General features: G+C 38.8%; 2 protein-coding genes across 3 annotated transcripts; both read right to left on the bottom strand.

The window, feature by feature from the left end:
* Positions 1-19: 19 nt before the first annotated feature.
* On the bottom strand, positions 20-11,368 carry gjc2 (gap junction protein gamma 2). 2 transcript variants are annotated; one of them, XM_017425936.3, is made up of 2 exons: positions 11,291-11,368; positions 20-1,663 (listed from the first exon to the last, which is right to left on the bottom strand). In XM_017425936.3, exon 2 carries the CDS (start codon positions 1,632-1,634, stop codon positions 375-377), a length of 1,260 nt encoding a protein of 419 aa, XP_017281425.1. In that variant the 5' UTR covers positions 1,635-1,663; positions 11,291-11,368; the 3' UTR covers positions 20-374. The 2 variants fall into 2 exon arrangements, with proteins under 2 accessions (XP_017281425.1, XP_017281426.1); XM_017425937.3 differs by lacking the exon at positions 11,291-11,368 and adding an exon at positions 3,820-4,211.
* A 2,485-nt stretch (positions 11,369-13,853) lies between these two features.
* Positions 13,854-15,772, bottom strand: LOC108241654 (5-beta-cholestane-3-alpha,7-alpha-diol 12-alpha-hydroxylase). The gene has a single exon (XM_017425950.3). It carries the CDS (start codon positions 15,770-15,772, stop codon positions 14,243-14,245), a length of 1,530 nt encoding a protein of 509 aa, XP_017281439.1. The 3' UTR covers positions 13,854-14,242.
* Positions 15,773-20,047: the final 4,275 nt, after the last annotated feature.

Raw genomic sequence — 20,047 nt, 5'->3', positions numbered from 1 at the left:
TTAAGAATACAATCACACACTTCCAAAGTTCAACCTCAAAATGAATCCCTTTTCAGTTGTACTTGATGATAAATAGTTTGTCTTGAAATTTTAGCTGTAAATCATGATGCTAAACTAAGCAAGTATATGTTAACTAGATCCAACATCTATAGTGACTTATTACAATAACAGAGGAGATTTGTGACAATACAATTGACCTTTATGGGTTTTCTCATTTATTATTTATTCTCAGAAATGTACTTCATTTCTGCAGCTGGTGTGATTGAAATCTCAGTTCCTTTTGTCCAGAGTTGAATCTTTCTCAGCTGTGCTTCAGCTGTACAGTTCAGGATACTTCAAAGATTTAATGTCAGTTCATTAGAATAGATTAAACCCTATATCCACACAGAGGTCTTTACGTTTTTCACAATGGTTGCAGCTTTGTCCGTGGCTGATCTCGGCCTTGCTCCTTGCTTTTCCTGGACTGTATTGGCTCGGTTTTGCTCTGCCATGGTGCCCCCAGAAACAGGACTGCTGGTTCTCGAGGTTTCTTGGTTGTGTTTGGTTTGATACGTTTGAAAGGCCAAATCGAGCTGCTCCTGTGCAACCCGCAGATGCTGGTGCAGACTTGCGAGATCAGACGGGATGTTCTCGTCTGGGCTGGTGCACTGCTGCTCCTGGGCCACATTGGCCATGTTTTGCTCGTGAGTGATGAGACTGTTGGGGATGCGACTAGGTTTATCTGTTTTCACCACAAGGTTGTACCCGGGTGGCGAAGCTGTGATGTTGCGAGAAAAGGGATAGCCATAAGCCATAGAACGTCGACCACGGTTCTTCTTTGCGTGGAGAGTGTCCCGAAAAGTGCCTATTCCCAAGTGAAGCATCTCGCACACATTTAGCACAAGACAAAGACAGCTTACTACATACATAATTAGAAGGAAGATAGTTTTCTCTGTGGGCCTGGAGATGAAACAGTCCACTCTGTGTGGACAGGGAACCCTGTTGCACACGAATGAGGGATTAACTCGAAAACCATAAAGGAGATACTGTCCAGCAAGGAAAGCAATTTCAAATATAGCTCGTGACATGAGCTGGAGAACATAAATTCTCATCAGGCCTTGTTGCATAATTTTTTTGCGGCCCTCATGTTTTGGTAGATCTTTATTAGTGCTGGTCACTGGCTCAGGCTTGGCCTCCTGCACCTCCAGCGTTTCCTCGTAGAGCATGGGCTCAGCCTCGTCATCCTCCTCCCCCTCCAAGCCACCCTCCAGATGGTGGCTTTCTCTCCATCTTGTGTGTGGAAGCGGCTTTCTGCGGACTCTCAGGTGCTTCCTGCGTTCCTCCTCTGAACTTCGAGCGATCTTGTGGATGGCGTAGCCCATGTACATGATGGAGGGGGTGGAGATCATGATGATCTGGAAGACCCAGAAGCGAACATGCGAGAGCGGAGCAAAGGCGTCGTAGCACACGTTGTCACAACCTGGCTGCTTGGTGTTGCAGGTGAACTTGGTCTGCTCATCTGAGTAGATGGACTCACCTCCGACTGCCGTGAGCACGATCCGAAAGATGATGAGCACCGTCAGCCACACTTTCCCCACAAAGGTGGAGTGGTTGTGGATCTCCTCCAGAAGGCGAGTGAGAAAGCTCCAGCTCATGTTGCTTCTTTAGGCTTTCTAACTAGAATCTGTAAAAACAGAAAAATGATATACTCAATTCAAGTAGGGATCATTTTAGACTTTTTAAATAATAGTAATTTGATACCAGGAATTATCGTGAAATTTATTACATTTTTATAGAAGTACTTTTGTGCAGGAATGTTCAAACTGATATAGATACTTTTGTTGATTAGTTCTTCATCTGTAACAGTACAAATTAAGGATAAAATCATTTCCACTGCAGCTTCCCAGAATCCAGGATAACATCATTAGGTGTCCCTACACCCACCCGAAACAACAAAATACCCAATTTGTCATCAAAGAAGACCAACACAGCAAACATTCCCATCTGAGAAGCACATTTGATTATTTATACGCCATGATTGCTAGTTTATGTCAGTCCACCAGGAAACCATTTTAGGTTCTTTCAGCTCTAATGTAGTGCAGACCTTTAAGAAATCTGCCATGCTTTTTCAAAATAATGTAATCAACCAGTCTGCATGTCATGGAAATTATTAACTTTTTAAAATAGGGATAATGTTGATGGGAAAGCATTTCTCTCATTTGTTGCTGTTTTAAACATCCCAAAAAATCAGTGTACTTTAATTCTTGGTGTACAAGAATGGCTGAAGTACAAGAAATCTCTGTTTTCTCTGATTACACAGTGAAATGAAAGAAAATGACACAAAATAGCGAAGAGAAGATTAGAGGACAAAGAGAAAGCAGTTCATGAGGCAAAACCCAACAATCACTGTCATTGTATGTTGAACTGAAAATTAAAAAGTGGCAGAGTCAAGCATCTGTGATAATCTCATTCTTGAACCACATGCTTTAGCCAGTGTGCGACTTCAAAGACATTCTGCTCTCTGTGCTTCAACACTACAAGCCAGCAGTCATGTACATGAAAGACCGATGACATAAGATCTCAGGGTCATACTATGCTCACAACCAGAGTCACTCCAGATTCTGTGAGGCAATTGATGCTGCTGTAAGGAGACAGCTTAGCACTTTCATTCACTGGACAGAGCTGCAGAGTTCACGTTGATCTCATAGCTGTGATACTGTACTCCTTGGCGTGTGATGTGTCATCTCCCCTGTCAACTGAGTGAACAGGAGAGGCTTGTTGCTCCGCCACAAGGCCTCCCTCCAGATCCAGTCCTGCTGAAGCTGGGGAGAGGTACGAACACTCGGAGGCAGATGGCACCAACAGTGCCAGGATGTCGTGACAGAAGGGTGATTCTCTCCTGACTCACATTCGATTTAAACTGTTTTGTGTCACAGCATTTATCCAATATGTACAACAGTAAGTCACGTTTTTGCTGTATTACAATCTTTCATGTCAATTTACAAAAGAGCTTTTTTTACTATATCCTCCTTGAAACCAAAGATACGATATCAGTGCAACTTATACCATTCAATTGGAACATGTTTGAATAAAGGTAAACATGTTTTTGTGCACAAACAGAAATAATGCACACAAATATTTAGTTAAGAATGCAATAATGTCAACTTTGCATGAAATAAAAATGACAGATGATTAAACGAAATTTAAATATTTTAGACCATGTCTGTTGAGAGTAACTGATGCCAAGTACAATATTAGAGCAAATCTTTTGAAATAATAAAAAAATGTAGTCATATTTAAAACAGAAAAGTCTCAGAAAATCAGGCTGTTTACAAGAACATTACATAATAATAAAAACTCAGAATATTACAGATCCATTTTAATTCTCCGTACATTTTCTTTTAAAGTAATTTGTAATAATATACAGTGGTAACATCATATATGAATGGATTTACATACTGTAAATATTTAAAATTAGAATAAACATGTAATTTTGAGGCTGCTATGTGGGTGAGATGCATTCTCCAGTGGGTTTAGGAGTAAAAAAAATAAACACAGGTTCAGTATATATTGTGCAAAAAAACTATCACTGTTTTACGGGGTATAAAAAAACCCAACAGTTCTTCATTCTGTTTTCCCCCCTACATTTTAAAACATTAAATGCAACTTCTTAAAGAAAAAGTTTTTTTTCAACTGCACTGAGACTCAATGTCAATGTCAGTCCAATGTCTTCTGACAAAACAAAAACAAAAGCCACTGTTTGAGTGTATTAAAACAAATATGACAAAGTCATAGATAAAACTATTCATTAGATTTAGAAAAAAAAACTAAAGCACTCACCTTTAAAAGTTGCACATAGATTTCCCATTCTGAAGTTCTCCTCTGCCCTTTCTAGATATTTCCTGCACAGTTTGATCCATAGAGAACCACCTTTCGCCTAATCCCTTGGCCCTTTCAGTCCTTTGTAAAAACTTCCACATTAACACAAACTAAAGTAGCAACTAAAATTTAAACTGGAATTTCCTTCTAAAAGCTGTTATCTCACTCTGTGAAGACGTGACGTCTCGTCGCAGTGGATGCCTCACATACTGGCTTGTGTCTGGTTTCTATTACACCAGCCTTCTGCCCAAGAAGGAAGTATAAAAAACAGAGAGAGACAGAAAAAAAATTGTCCTCTGGCAAGTGACCCTCATCCAAGGGTTCAGACTTGAGGATATTGTGCTGCAGATTGAAATGAACACCCAGCTGAGAGAGCCTGCTAATCGCAACATAGTCTAACCCCCTCCAACATCCATGTGCAACATTTGTAACAGATGATGAGCCCTGCTCTCTCTCTCTCTCTCTCTTTTTTTCTCTTACTTCATCTGTGCTTCTGTTTTTCCTTCCATGTGTCACATCTTAACGTTTTTATGCCTCCGATGATTCATAAACAGCCACAGTTCACTGAGAAAAAGGATCAGTTGTTACGAATGCATCATTACTTTTCATCTTCCTTTTAATCAGGGTCAAAAAATCTGAACACACATGCCGACCAAAACAAAGGTAGTTTAGCAACCTCTTTATTTTCTCTCAATTACATAACAGTTTAGAGAAGGGCGACAGTTATGAAGAAAAGACTTTAGGGAGACAAAGACAGGGACTTTGAGGACAGCAGTGTCACTATAAGACATAAGCCACCTTGCCTCAGCGCAGATCATCTAAAATATAACCAGCAGGTACGCTCAGTCTTATTACATGTCATAATATTTAGATCTTCCAACCCGGCAGATAGCCAGATAACAGAAAGTCGAACAAGTCGCACTCTGCATTCCCGTTACATGTCCTTTCCAAATTCATGTTTACACTTTCACCTTGGTCTGCAGCAGTGTGGTAGTGGACATTGTTACTTAAGGCATGTGGACAGAGGATTCTCTCTTACAGACACACGGTTAAGTTTCTTTTAGTCTGTAATAACACAGCAAAATAAAGATGAGGGGGTGATTTGTGTGAGATTATAACTGGAAAGTGATTCCTCCCTCTTTTTTATTCTGTGTGCCAGAACATGTCATCAGATTTTGGACAGGATCTAAACTGAAATGAAGTTGATGGAGGACAGATAAATAGATTAGAGTCTGGTTTCCATTAATGACGTGTGCCTGGCCTTTGTCACAGGGACCATATTGTAATGTTACTTTCACGCAGCCTTTATTTATGATTTGTATATTGAAATAAAGCAGAGAATTATGCTCAGCAACTGCAATTCCTCATGATCAATTAAAGGCCTAGCATTCCTTGGAGGGATGCATATCACCTGCTGTCTTTCATCCCAGAGTTTTAAAGTAAGATCATCCTATGTTCAGAAGTGATGGCAGTATTTGACAGCTATTTTGGTCAAACCTTGAAAATAATATTATACACAATCTCATGCGATGTAATATCTCTTGTGATTTTGCGTGATCTGTTAGCTGTTTACTACTACCACACACAGAAATGCAGAAATACTGCAGTAAGAAAACAACAAAATATTATCAACACATGGGAAGTCTCTGCATTAAATTCTCATTCTGTTTGAGTAGTTTTTGGTCTAAATGGAACTCTCAGAGCCAGCCATCTGGGCCTGCAGAACCCTTCGTCCAGAGGCCTCACCTCCAAGCCTCGCCTCTCCACCCGACTGAAGAGATGGGGTCTACCGAGCACTCCGAGTGCAGCAGGAGAAGAAGGCACGGGGATGCTGCTGGAGAGACTCGGGCATTTGGAGTTTTGACATGTGATATCCCTAAGGGACCAGCAAACACGTGCTCTGAAGTTGCAATGCATTCCCCACCCCCCCCTCAAAAATTATCCAAAAGACACAGATGGTCCAGTGAAGATGGTTAAGAAGTGAACATTAGTGTCATTTCAAGTCATTTAGAATTTATGCTCTTTGAGAGTTGCAGAACTTGTTTTCCATCATCATGAACCTCAGTTAGAACCTCAGCACGAGTCATAAGGCAAATCCTTTTTTTTTAACACAAATTGTGTCATTTGGCAAAAAGCAGTTTGTTGAGTTTTGAGTTTCTGTAGATCCTTGTTTTTCTCTGTTTTCAAATTGTATATCAGTATGTTTCTGTATAAATTTCGAGACTTTTCAGTTTATTAGATATTTTTAGTCATTTGTGGTTTTTTTCTATTTCCTTGTTTGGTCTGGCATTTTTAGATTTCTGATTTTTCCCCGGCCATAGTTTCTTCTCAGTTCCCTTGTTTGCCCAGTCAAACACACCTGTCATTCATCAAGAATCCTCTCAGCTGCTCTCACTCTGTAAACTGTGCTCAGTTTCTGAGGTATTAGTCAGATCCTCTTCTCTGACAATTTATCTCCTGATCATGACATGGATTGTACATTCCCTGGCCCAAAACATCTGAAGTTCCTGGGAACTTAGAAGCCGCTCTAAGATGTAGATGTATTAAAGAAAACCAAAACCAATGCAATCAGATGAAATGGGAAGTGGGTGCAAAAAAGATCTGTTAAAAGTTAACATGAATGGCTTTATTTAACCCAGCCTCATTACTACCAGACTGGCAAGTAATTACCAATCAGCTTGCTTTTGTGTTGCATTTACTTCGTTGTGAATGTGTTGGATTGTAACTGCTAAGAGATTAGAAGCATTTCAACTATGTTTAAGCTTCATTTAAAAATCTGTTAATATTGTTAGAAAATTTGAGTCCTCAGAGCAGCAGGTTGTGAACTAAAGGAAGTTAGAACCGTGTTTGATATATTTACCAGTAAAAAGAAAATACCACCAATATGCCTCCATTAGTCCATTTTTGTTCATTTGTTAAACTGAAGGACATGTATTCACATGTTTCATTGCCATAAGGTTCTGTATTTCAAACAAATGCAAAAGCACAGCAAACTGCAGAGTCAATCCAGCGAGTGTGTATCTTTAAAATCTCTGTCCCTGTGTCCTCGGTCGAGTCAGGCTCTTTTAGCTTTGGGAAACTGTTCTTCATGGTGATAAATATTGATTGGACAGCCCATAGCCAGGAAAATGTATTACAGAATTCCCCTGTAAGACATAATTTGACATTGCTCTTGTTACAAGGACTAGCATCATGTGGCAGTAAAAAGAGTGTTTAATATTCATTAGGTTAAGATTATCTTTATTAATATTAATTAGATTGGTTTTAACACTGCATTAACAGATTTTTTTGTTTTATTTAAAAGACAATTCATTAAAAAAAAAATCAGAATTTGACTGGTAAAAGGTAACACTTAATGAGTTAATCAGATGATAAATGTTTACCCCATAAATTAATTTTCTTCTCAGACAGTTTTGCCTTGGAGAGGTCTGTGAGGTGAAGTGATGCAGCGCTGTGCAGCAGACATCTCGACAGCTCTCCTTGGCCACCACCAATGTCATCACCAGTGTTTTATCTGCACGTATTTACAGAACAAATTTGATGTGAGCAGACTGGGGGCTGTGGAGGTCTGTGTTTATGTAACAAATCAAGCTCCAGCATGTGAGTTGGATGTCCTCTCCCCTTCCCCTCACAGAAAAGAGTGACACAAGACACCAGAGCAAAAACATGCAACTTAACGCTTGGACTCCTCCTCTTGCATCCTCTCCCAACGCTATCATTAAACCACCCTCACCAGGCTGTGAGGGACTATCCCATAGGCAGCCTGTGAGTGGTGGCAGTCCCATCGCATTTGTTCATTTTTTTTTTTTTTTTTCCTTTACCAGTTTCTCAGCCGAGCCTCTCCTACCCTGGGGCTGAGTGCGTCCCGTGCCAGTTTTACTAAGGCTGGACACCACTGAAGCGACTAAGAAGAAGAGCCTTGAGGTGGATGTCAACAACTTTCCTCAGCCAGAACTCTGCACCTCCCACAGCTGAGCAAAGCAACTTGCTCTAAGTATGAATTATCATTCAAAAAACAACGAAAAAGCATTTTAGAAATATGCAATGACATTTGAGGAGAAATAGAATTTAAACTTATTTGTGTGAGTTGCAGTATTTATTATTGGTTAATCACTTTTTTTTAACTTAGCTAGGAAGGTGATCTTTAACGGTTTGATCAAGTTAGCAAAGTTCAACCTTAATAAATAAAAGCCGAGCTTTGCCTGCAGAATTGCAGGGTTTTAATTCCTGGCATAATCTTGTCTTAACTGTCCGGGTCGCTGACAATCGAGGCGAGACCAAAGGAGCAGCAGACCTATCTTTTCTTAAATTCATTATTGCAGCTCCTCTTTAATTTAATTTTTTTTTATTTAATTTCCCTTTGGGATTAATAAAGTATTTTTGAATTGAATTTCCTCACAGATGCCCCGATTCTATCTCCATCTCAGTGAACTCTGGACACTGATACCACTGATGGCACCGCTGCAGGATTCTCACTGATAACAGTAAATGTGAAATGTGAACTTGTGCAAAAGGCTCAGATCAAAACTCTACATATGTCTTTATTGTGGATTATAACACGTGTGAGGCAATAAGAGAAGGTAATCTGCTGGGCAAAGTATTAACCTTCAAGGTCATTGTGATTAGCACTAAGTAAACATTTACTGATGTAATTGGGGAACATTTTCTAAAACAATTATGTCAGGGCTACTGATTCCATGTCCATGGCTTTGTAGTTTATGGTTTAAATTCTGCACTTTTTAATCTTTTTTATTATTATTATTATTTCATTGGACATTTTCAGCCACAAGATGGCAGTGGTGTATTCGGTTAAATGAAAATTCTTGAAACCTTTTGGAAACATTTTTGAACTGTTTGCTTTCAAATTCAGTCTAATAAATGAGTGAAGGACCTACAATGATATAATACATTATATTACAAACAATAAAGGTAAATTTAGGGATAATAAAGAAAGTGACTCTTTGCCAGATCATCAACACTATATTAAATTTAACAGACAGATTTTTTATAAACCTCAAAGGTAAAGGAATAGTTTCGAACTTCAAGTTTAAATCAAGTTTATGAGCCTAATAACTCTGTCGATAGCTCTTAAGCTAAAATAAAGAAAGGATTATCATCACTGAAAATGTTAAAGTGGATGCCAACAACTTTCCTCTGCCAGGGTTCTGTGCCCAACAGCTGAGTGAAACCTGCAGGTGATTTTTATTCCAAATTTATAATATTTATGGGCAAATGATCTATATTTGAGGCTAGGCTCGGCATCACATTTAAAAACATCTTGGCAAACAGAAAAGGAAAAAAATTAGTATTTCCTCACAAGAGTATTAGCACACTGAAGTTCAAATAATTCAAATAAATACTGCACAATTAAGAGTCATTACACAATTAGTCACACGAATAAACTGCCAGCTTGTAATTTAGATCTTTCTGTAATACACAGAATATACAATGCAGACATTTTCTGTTAGGGAATAATAAATTAATAAATGTTTTGTTAGCATAATTGTAGGACTTTAATCTCTGACGTCATCTTTTTGTAACTGTATGACAAGTGAAGACCAATTTAAAGTATCAGAGATACGTAACTGCAGCTCTTCCTTTCTCACAGATGCCCCAGTGCTGTTGTCTTCAAGCCGATGAACTCTAGACACTGATAACGCTGATAGTAATGCTCCAGGTTTCCCTCTGATAACAGTAGTATCCTCCCGGTTTTAATATAGACTTGCGCAAAAAGCTCTGATTAAAACTCTACATGAGCTCAGACCGTGCAAATGACTCGCCAGCCAGAGACTTTGATTGGATGACGTTTTCTGCAGATTGGCCCTTTGGCCTCAATATAGAACAAAAACTGATCTCTGAGTTTAGAGGGAGGGGTGTGTGTCTGTAATGGAGCCAAGTTTAACTAAATATAAGACAAGCTTGCAACACTCAGGAAGGGAGTGATGTTCCTGGCAAAGGAACAAATTAAATTAAGCTTTTGCCCCACCTAAGGACTCCTGTAATGCTGAAAACCTAGACAAGGTAGAAAAGTATGTAAAAATGTAACAGTTTCATACTTATGGGATTATTAACCTGTATTTCTATATTTTGTAAAGTGCCATGTATGGCTGTTATTATACATAAATAAACTGAATTGAATAAATCTGAAAATCTACAATAATTTACAGCTTTTCTACTTTAGTGATTCTTTTCCTCTTAATGCATTTTATACACTAGATGGCAATCATGCTCTAAACGATTACAGACTCATCCCAGGCTTGTGCAAACACTCTGAAATGATTGGATGTTTAACTCTCTGTGAAAGTCGGACAAACAGGTGAATGACCCCTTCAGACTATGTCACTGACCAGGTGAAAAGATAGTGGTACTGATTGAGCCTTGAAGGTAATGTTAGATGAATCAATAAAAATAACCTTTGGTCAGTTCACACACAAACATTTAAGTCAATAATACTAACTTTCAGAGTTGAGGTATTTTCAACTTAGGTATTCTTTGGTCAGTAATTAGTGAAGTGAAGTGAAGTGAAATTTATTTATATAGCACTTTTCAGCAACAAGGCGATTCAAAGTGCTTTACAACACAAACACATAGACTTAAAATTAAAATTATTATTAAAGGTAATTATAGATTTTATTGCATACATTGTCCAATAATATAGTATTATGTTAACAGATTTGAATGCTATCGTTTTTTAGTGTGTGTCTTTATTCCAGTTCAGTGACATGGACTTTGCCAAGTTACTCTGAGTGTTTAGTAAGAAATCCTGCCCTGCAGCTTCTCATGTGGGTCATATTATATATCTAAAGGTACCATAGACAGTTGTTAAATTTTGCACACATATAAACAATAACAGTGGTGGTTTTAGAAAAAAAGAATTACAAAACTCAATAGTATCAGTGTCAGGTTTTTTGCTGCTAAGGACCCAAGGACACAAACTACTCGATGACTAAAATAAGCAAATATATGAACAAGAGAACAAGGTACCCATGGCTTTGATGCTGTTAAACCCAAATGCTGGAAGAAGAAGAAGAAGAAGGGAAAACCCAACTTGGTCATTTTAATTTGTTGATGTCAAAATGTTGAGCAGAGAATTCCATGACATTTGAGACAATTATTTGTCATAGAGAACATAACAGAATGTGTTTGCCTTAAAACAATAGCTGGAAACTTATATAGTCACAATAATTATCAGAAGCATTTCTCACACTATAGCATCAACCTTTGTCAGAGCTGGAGAGCTGTATTAATGGAATTAGCTGTTTAACCTGGCTTAAAATTGTAATTTAGACACAAATATGACAATTCTGAAAGACATGTCCCCCAATGTTATCATCCTATTACAATTACAAGCAGTTAAAACACACAGTTTGAGATCTGGGCAAAATCTACAGCACTTCAGAGAAGAAACAGGGCAATAAAAATCTGTCCCTACCTGTCTATGTGGATAAAGTATGAACTTTTCTGTGTTATATGGTAGAGCATCCTAGTTGGGCATCCGTGTTTTATTGTTCTGACTCGGTATCAGGATCAGAGACAATGGGTCATTTTTCACCAAAACCCCTCTCCACCAAGTACAAGCAGAACTCCCAGAAGTCCAGCATACCAGCAAAGACTCTATTGTTCTCCTCCTGCACATCCGTCTACACTGTTGTGACTGATTTATTTATTGAAGCCAGGATCACAACTACTACAACCCTATTCATCACAAAGGCAACAGTGGGGGAGACTGAGTGTAGCTGTAGTATGGGGGGTAGTTGTAACACCATTAACTTCCTGCACAATACCACATGGTGATTGTCTGAAGATGTCTTTCCAGAATTTTTTCTAGATACAACAAATTTTGAGTAACTGAACTGATCTAGTTTCTCCCATGCAAACTTTTGTACTAACGTAAACCACTGCAAGCAAAACAGGACATTATTATTTTTATGTTTCATCGAAGCCAGTGGTCTACAACCCTGGTCCTGTATTGCCACTATCCTGCATGTTTTAATTGTTTCTCTGCTCCAACACACCTGATTTGAATAAATGGGTGATTAACAGGCTTCTGCCGAACATGACGAGGTAATTTAACCACTGAATCATGTGTGTTGGAGAATGGAAACAAGTAAGACATGCAGGATAGTCGCCCTCGAGGACCAGGAGTGGAGACCACTGTTCTAAGCCAACACAAGAGTTTAGTTAAAATTACAAAAATAATAAAAAATAAATCAACTCATACATTTTGCATTTACTTTGTTGCCCTTCTTGCCCTGTCAAAATACAAGCCACAAAAAAAAAAAAAATCACATTCACAATAAATTCAGTTCTCTTCAAAAAATAATGTGACCTTTACGGAGCGTTTGCAATGTTCATTTTCCACACATAGATTATGTGTCCCATATGTTATAATTTTAAAAACGTTTTTTTGTTCAATTTATTATGTCTTGTCTTGCGTAAGTTGTGGTTTTCTGGTTTTATTTAGATTTTTTAAGCCCCTTTTGCAGTTTCAATCTAAGTCTTTGTTCTGGCATGTTACAAACCTTTTTTATATTCTCGTGTTATACTGTCTTGGTTGTTCACACTTGTGTCTTGTGAGCCTCAGTATACTTATTGTTCCTACTTATTGTTACTTATCTTTGTTGTTTGCTTGTCACTCGTTTGCTTGTCCAGCCTGTGAGTTATTTCAGCTGTTTTAGTTTTTGTTCAGTGTGTTTGGTTTGGTGGTGAAAGTAACTTTGGTTCTTGCAACCTGCTTACCTCCTGCCTTCCTATGCTTGCATTTGGGTCTTTATGGACAATAAACCTTGACAATTAGAGAGTACATTCCATAATTATTAGGGTCTGTGTGTTTTGGCTCCCTCTGTTGTCTTTCTGTGGTTTCAGGAGCTGTTAAGCAGTAGGGCTGGTGAGCACAGTTGATTCTCATGAGATCATTATCCTACCTATAAGAGGATGAGTCACTCCACACTTCACTGCTGTATCTTTAATCACCAATGATGATTACCTTCAGCCTCTTGTGAGTTATTTGAATTCTGGATGAACTAATCTTGCCTTTGCCCCTTGCAGAAGTCACACTTGAGCTCCTAAATTTGGTGTGGATCACTCAGACTCCTAAACCTGGTGTCTCTGAGACTGTGAGACTTCCTGGTTATTGAACTCAGCCTCTGTCTCCCAGCCTGTCTGCTCTTAATATACAGCATCTGCTACTTGGCAATCCTGGACTCCTTCCATCCCGAGCACAGAACCACAGTCTGACAGTACTACCTAAAATCTAGATAACACAAGAGCACAAGTAAGGATCAGTCATCATAATTGTACACCAATGTCATATACCTGAACTATACCATACTCGCCTCTGATCCTCCTCCTCAGATCCTCCTGGTCAATAAACATACTTTTTATCTCATCTCCCTGTGCATCTTTTGAATATTGAGTTCATGATTCTGGTTTAACTTAACTTGAAAATGACAATCAGTCACTGGAAGTGTTGAGAATAATTATTAATCTGTACTTCATGTACCTTGCTTCAGTTTAATGGAGTGTGTCATTTATTTACATGCAGTTGACACGGTGTCCCTCCATCGTATTTCAATCAAGCCAAGGTCCGAACTTTGCCCGATTGCAACATGTTGATAGTTTTCCTCTTCATTCTGAGAATTTGGTGCAGTTTTTAGAGTCTAGCCTGGCCTAGGAAAAGATTCCAAATCTGTACTTAAAAGCATGATTGAATGGAATCATTGTGTAGTTACAAATTTTACAGCATTATGCCAGGAGTAATTATACTAATGCAAAATACATTGTGGTTTTATTTGACATAATCATAAGCTAGAAATCTATAAAGAAAACTGTACTACTTTTTGAAAAAAAATATTTTCTACAGGTGTTTTTTTGCAGCTTTTAAGCCTTATACAGTCATAAGGGAGGGGGTTTTGTCTCTCTGTTTCTCAGTGCTTTTCTGAAGTGATTACTAAGCAGAGTTGAGTAAAGGGTTCACACAGCCAAAGAAACAAACATAAAACAGCACAGAAAGCATTTTATTGTAATTGGAAAAACTGTTAGACAAATTTTAAGAGTAATGCTGTTAGACTTTTTGCCCCAAAAGTTCATTTCTATAGTTTTGAAACCATTAAAATAAGACAAAAAAACAAACAACAGCAAGAAAAATATGAAATAAAATTACATTTTCCAAATCTCTAACATGTTAACAGCTCCAAAAAGTCATCCCAAACTCTTCTGAGTGTTGCTCAACCTAAATTTACAGGACATTGTACAGAGGAAAACAAGCTACAATATTCTCAAGAATCATTGTTAATCACTGGATATTTGTTCATTATGCATTAATCAAATCAAAGCTAACAAAGATAATCAAAATATTTCAAATTTTTGTCTGAGTAGTTTAATTTTAATATCTAAGTCTGTATCGAAACTGAACATCTCTGACGGGCTGCATTGACCCAAGGCCACATCGTCTGAAGTCGATTTCAGGAATCTTCTCATCTGGATTCATCAGCTCAAATTCAAAGTAGATCAACATGAGGAAAACAAACTGTTTCAGCTCATTGGTGGGAAAAAATCGCCCAGGGCACATAGAGACCCCTGCACCCCAGGGCATGTTGTGAAACTTCACCTTCTTCCCTGCTTTGTAAAAATCAGTTTTCTTGCTGCCATCTGGGTTCAGAAAACGGTCATATTTGAAGGACAGAGGGTCAGGATGGATCTCTGGGTCGAGATGAACATCTTCATAAGGAAAGATTCCCATTCTGTCTCCTTCACGAATGAAGTATTCGCGCCCGTCAGCCATTTTGAGGGTCATGTTCTGGAGCACTGCTCTGAGGAGGAGAGGTGCAGCAGTGAGCCGGAGGGTCTCCTCCACAGCGCTGTCCAAGATCGGAGTTTTTGTGAGCATTTCATGAGTCAGGTTAATCAGGGGACAACCGGGTTGGACTTCCTGCCCAGTCTCCTTCAGGACTTCATCAACCTCTTCTCTGATTGCTTTCATGGCCTCTGGGTGTTTCAAGAGGAACAAGAGAAGCCAGAATGAAGAAGGTCCTGTGTTCCCCTGAGAGGCCCAAAGAAGCACAAACAAGTACTTGTTGATGTTTGACTCCTTCACGCCCAACTCCTCTTTGGCCTGATGCATGTCCCACACCCAGCGACTGATGTTGTCATTGGCTTTCATCTTCTGTACTGACACAGCATCCCAGAAGAAGGTCTGTAACCTGTCAACTTCCCATTGCTGTTTTGGGGACAGAACCCCAAGAGCCAAGTTAGGGAAAAGTTGGTCATATTTACGAAACTCATAAAACAAAGTTTCAGATTGAGATCTGTCTTTCTCTTTTGCTTGCTCCTCACCGCCCTCTGACTTGTGTGGCACATTTCCAAACAAAGCTAAATAGCCAGCTCTGAACACAATGTTGTAGCTGTACATGAACAGTCCATCTTCCTTCCAGGTCTTTTGATCTGAACTAACGCTGTGCAGCATCAGGTTCTGCAAATTGCTCATCATGGCTTCTGTCATTACGTCCAGGCCTTCTCCCTTCAGATGTTTATTGCTGGAGGAATGAAGAATGTGATAATCTTCCTCAATAGGCACATAACCAAAAACTCTGTAGACCATCTGTTCTGCAAACGTGTTGAAGTCCAGCTTTTTCCGACTCTCCTTAACAAAAGCCCCGAAAGACAGAGGATCCTGAAGGAAAGTAATGTAATTTCCAGCCAGCTGCACTGTGAAGACATCGCCATGTTTCTTCTTCATCCTTTCTAGGAACTTGAAAGTGTCTCTGCGAAATTCTAGCACATGACCCAGCCAAGGAATGAGACCCTTGTCGAGAGGGGGTTCTCCTGGTCGCCTCTTTCTGAAAACCCCAAGAACGTACAGCCCTCCGACCAGAGCTACAAAAATGGTGAAAAGCATTGGCAGCAGCAGCCCCATGACTGATTCCTCTGAGAGACACAGATGGATTGGAAGTTAAGGTCCACTTTTACCATGAAAAGCGTACTTTTAGCTCCTCCCTTACCGATCAGATACAAATTCCCAGCAAGAGCTTAGCAAATACTGACACTGAAGTAGAAAACTGTCTGTTACTGAATCAATTGGGTTAATGCTTTGAATCAGGCCTTACCTGTCCAAAATCTCAATTAACTTGGATCCTATGAGTCCTTTGGCAGACGTCTGCAAACTTAGTCTTAGCTAAGTCTGTAAGCTAGTGGACTGTCCAATGCAACAGCCGAATGTCTGGAAATGCCACAGACTCATATATTAGGTCAATGATTCGGGTTAAAGACTCAGGAAAAACAACATACACAGTTGAGTCCGTTTATGGTTTTCACTCCAGTCAGTCAATCTAACTAATGAGTTAACTTTTGCAGTAAAGAAGTGGCTTGAATCGCCTTGTTGCTGAAAAGTGCTATATAAATAAATTTGACTTGACTTGACTTAACACACTGTTGTTTGTTATGTGGCTCTTTGCACATTTTGCATTTGATGGCAAATATGTGAAGTGATATATGTGAAATTAACCCTTTTTTATATGCCAGCCAGAAGAGGTTTCACACCAAAAGAATACTATTACCTTCCTTTTTTTAGACTTTATATTTTAAAAATAGTTCAATTTAATCCACAACAAAATAGGAGGGTTATGGAAAAAGTGCTACTATATTGAGCTAAAAGGCCAAAATGTGTTGATTTACCAGAAAGGGTTAGATTTCCTCAACCAAATGGCTTCTGTCTCAGCTTTCATTGTTTCAGAGAAAGTTTATCTTCACTTAATTTTCTGATTTCAGCAGATTACTGCTGTTCTTCCAAAGAGACAAGAGAAAGAGACAAGCTACACCATTATTAAATTATAATTATGTTACAAGGACAGGTCAGAAGAAAAAGAAACCTTGGAGCACATGCCAAACCAGTCTGTTAAGCTTCCTAAAACTGTTTTAATCGTTATTTTAAGTTCTTGCAAGTCTGGAACATATTAATCATTATATGTGCCAAACATGCAACTATTGTACAATTTTGACATGTGTAATATATATGGTTTATTATATGCAAACCTTTCTTGATACCAATGTAAACCACTGTGTGCAAAACAGCTTATTATATTTTAATAGGATGTTACATCTAACCATGTACAGTATGAAAGTTTAGAACAAAAACAAAAGAAACAAAACAAATCAACTTATACATTTTGCATAAACTATTTATACTTACCTAGTTGCTTTTCTTGATTGGTGTTAAGCTCTAAATCATTTCTTTTAATCCATATTTTCATGTGATTTCTGTGTACATCACAGTTCAGTATTCTTATTAAATGGTAAATGGCCCGTACTTGTATAGTGTTTATCAAGTCCAAGGACTCCAAAGCGCTTTCCAGTTATTCACCCATTCATCCACACACTGATGTTTCTTTATATTTTTGATCAACCAAATCAGTAAAATAGGAATAGAATGAGCTAAACATAAATCTAAACTATTTTTACGAATGTTTTTAGTCATGTCTGAGCAGCAAAATAGTAATAACAATAAAAATGATAAAAACAAACAACAAAAAAGAAGCAAACAACAAAAGAAAACAAATTATGTGTACCATAGGGTATAGGTTTGTGAGGATTCCCTGTGTTGGTCCGTTTCGGTGCACTCTGGTCCTCCCTGTTCCGTGGAACGTGACAAGGTTATAGTGTTCAAAACATTTTTGTTAAATTTATTATGTCTTGTGTTGTCTTGTTGTGTTTCAGTTTTGGTTTTCTGGTTTTATTAGGATTTTTTAAGCTTGTTTACAGTTCCTATCTAAGCCTTTGTTCTGACATGTTACAAACTTTTTTACATTCTTGTGTTGTTCTGTCTTTATTGTTGACACTTGTGTCTTGTCAGCCTCAGTATGTGTATTGTTTCTGTATATCAGTAAATTTTTTTCATGTCTTTGTTGTTTGCTTGTCACTTTTTTGCTTGTGAGTTATTTCAGTTGTTTTAGTTTTTGTTCAGTGTTTCGTTGTTGAAACTTCCTGCAACCTGCTTACCTTCTGCCTAATTATGTTTGCATTTGGGTCCTTATAAACAATAAACTTTGACAATTAGGGAGTATATTTCCTAAACATTTTACATTTGCCTAGTCCTACCAAAGATAAACCCTTTAAGAGTCTCTCCCACATTGATTATAGTTGGTGTTCAAAGTCTTAGAAATGCTTGAATTTGTTCTCAGTTGAGTAAAGTCCATAGACTTGTTTGAGTTTGAAAGATAAGTGAGAAGGTTGATCTGTGCTTTGAAATATCCATGTTAGAAAGAATATAACTGAAATACAGTATACCTCAAACCTTGATTTAGATGATGCACACTTTTACTGGATTCTGTATTTGTGCCAACACACACTGATCATCAATTAATAACTATGAATACATAATGAATAATGGCTTGAATAAATGTTTTCAGACAGCCTGACAGCTTGTGGCAGGAAACTGATGCTCATTCTTGTGGTTCTGCCTTTCAGGCCTCTGAATCAGCCTTCCTTTCAGCAGGAGCTGAAAGTATTTATGGGAAGAGTGTGAGGACTCTCTAACAGTGTTTAATGCCCTATTCCTGCAGTGGTTGTAGAAGAGTTCTTCGATGGAAGAAATGGGAACTCCGATGATCCTCTCAGCTCCCTTGATGATCCTCTGCAGGACTTTTTTGTCTGACACATTGCAAATGGAAAACCATGATGAGTTGCAGTATGTCATAATGCCCTCCACCACACTCCTGTTGAAGGTGCTTAGGATTCTGCTGGGGAGACTGGCCTGTTTCAGTTTTCTCAGAAAGTTCAGTCTCTCCTGGGTCTGTTTTGTGATTGAGGAAACATTTTTCTTCCATCCCAGGTTCTGTGAGATCTGTGCTCTGAGGAACATGATGTTTTCCTCTCTCTCCACTGCACAGCTGCTAGTAGTAAGGAGTGTGTGCTCATGTTGTAATCTTCAAAAGTCAAGAACAATCTGTTACTTATTGTGGAGGAAACTAAAGAGATGGTTGTTGACTTTTGAAGATTACAACTCTCACAGAACCTGGGATGGAAGAAAAATGTTTCCTCAATCACAAAACAGACCCAGGAGAGACTGAACTTTCTGAGAAAACTGAAACAGGCCAGTCTCCCCAGCAGCATCCTAAGCACCTTCAACAGGAGTGTGGTGGAGGGCATTATGACATACTGCAACTCATCATGGTTTTCCATTTGCAATGTGTCAGACAAAAAAGTCCTGCAGAGGATCATCAAGGGAGCTGAGAGGATCATCGGAGTTCCCTTTTCTAAGCAACAGATTGTTCTTCTTGCACCAAACCTACAGATGTTTACCCTCCTCTCTGTACACTGATTCAGCCTTTTCATGTATGAGCCTCATCTGGTTGCCCTTGAATCTGGCAACACAGTTGTGTTTTAGCAGCTTGAATAGCTTAAATTGCAGCATGCCAATTACAGAGCCCAGAGGGGATCCAGTGCTCAGCGTAATGGATGTGGAGGTGTTCTTTCTAACACAAACAGACTGTAGTCTTCCAGGTGACAAAGTCCAAAATCCAGAAAAAAAAAAAAAAACACATGGTGTTGGTGTTGTCCAGTCTGATAAGGAGGAGTTTCTCCATTAGTTTTTGAGGGATAAGACTATTGAATGGTGAGCTGAAATCAATGTGCAGGATTCTGGTGAAGGTGTCTTTATAGTTCAAATGAGAGACGACTTGATGCATGGTGGTGGAGAGTGCATCGTCAGTAGAGTGGTGAGGGCGATAGGCAAACTAAAACAGGTCAAATTAGGCAGGGAGGCAGGCTGGGGTGTGTGGTTTGACCAGTCATTCCAAACACTTCATCACGACTGACAACAGTACGATGGAGCAGAGGTCATTCAGACAGGATACAACTGCTGTTTTAGCCACTGGGACTATGATGGATGTTTTGAAGCACCTAGAGATGATGGGCTGACGTGGGGAGATGTTAAAGACATCCAACCAGATCTACAGCACAGTCTTTGAGGACACGTCCTGGGATGTTGACCAGGCGCACTTGCTGAGAATAAGCTTGTCAGTAGTAGTTGTTCTTGGCAAAACAAACTTTCTCAGGATTTAGAAACCTAATCTGAAGCAGTCTGTGGAGCTAATGTTTGATATTTGGAGGCTCAGGACAAAAGTGGAGATCTAATACATTATGAAGCTAACTTTCATGCTAACTTTATTAACATGAAACCTATTTCTAGTAAACT

Source organism: Kryptolebias marmoratus, linkage group LG20 (genome assembly GCF_001649575.2).
Source record: "Kryptolebias marmoratus isolate JLee-2015 linkage group LG20, ASM164957v2, whole genome shotgun sequence".
In the NCBI taxonomy this organism is placed as follows: Eukaryota; Metazoa; Chordata; class Actinopteri; order Cyprinodontiformes; family Rivulidae; genus Kryptolebias; species Kryptolebias marmoratus.
The sequence above is the reverse complement of the archived record's forward strand: the minus strand, read 5'-3'. Positions and strand labels throughout refer to the sequence as shown.

Coding starts and splice junctions, on each gene's coding strand:
- gjc2 (XM_017425936.3), bottom strand. CDS start 1,634: ATGAGCTGGAGCTTTCTCACTCGCCTTCTGGAGGAGATCCACAACCAC.
- LOC108241654 (XM_017425950.3), bottom strand. CDS start 15,772: ATGGGGCTGCTGCTGCCAATGCTTTTCACCATTTTTGTAGCTCTGGTC.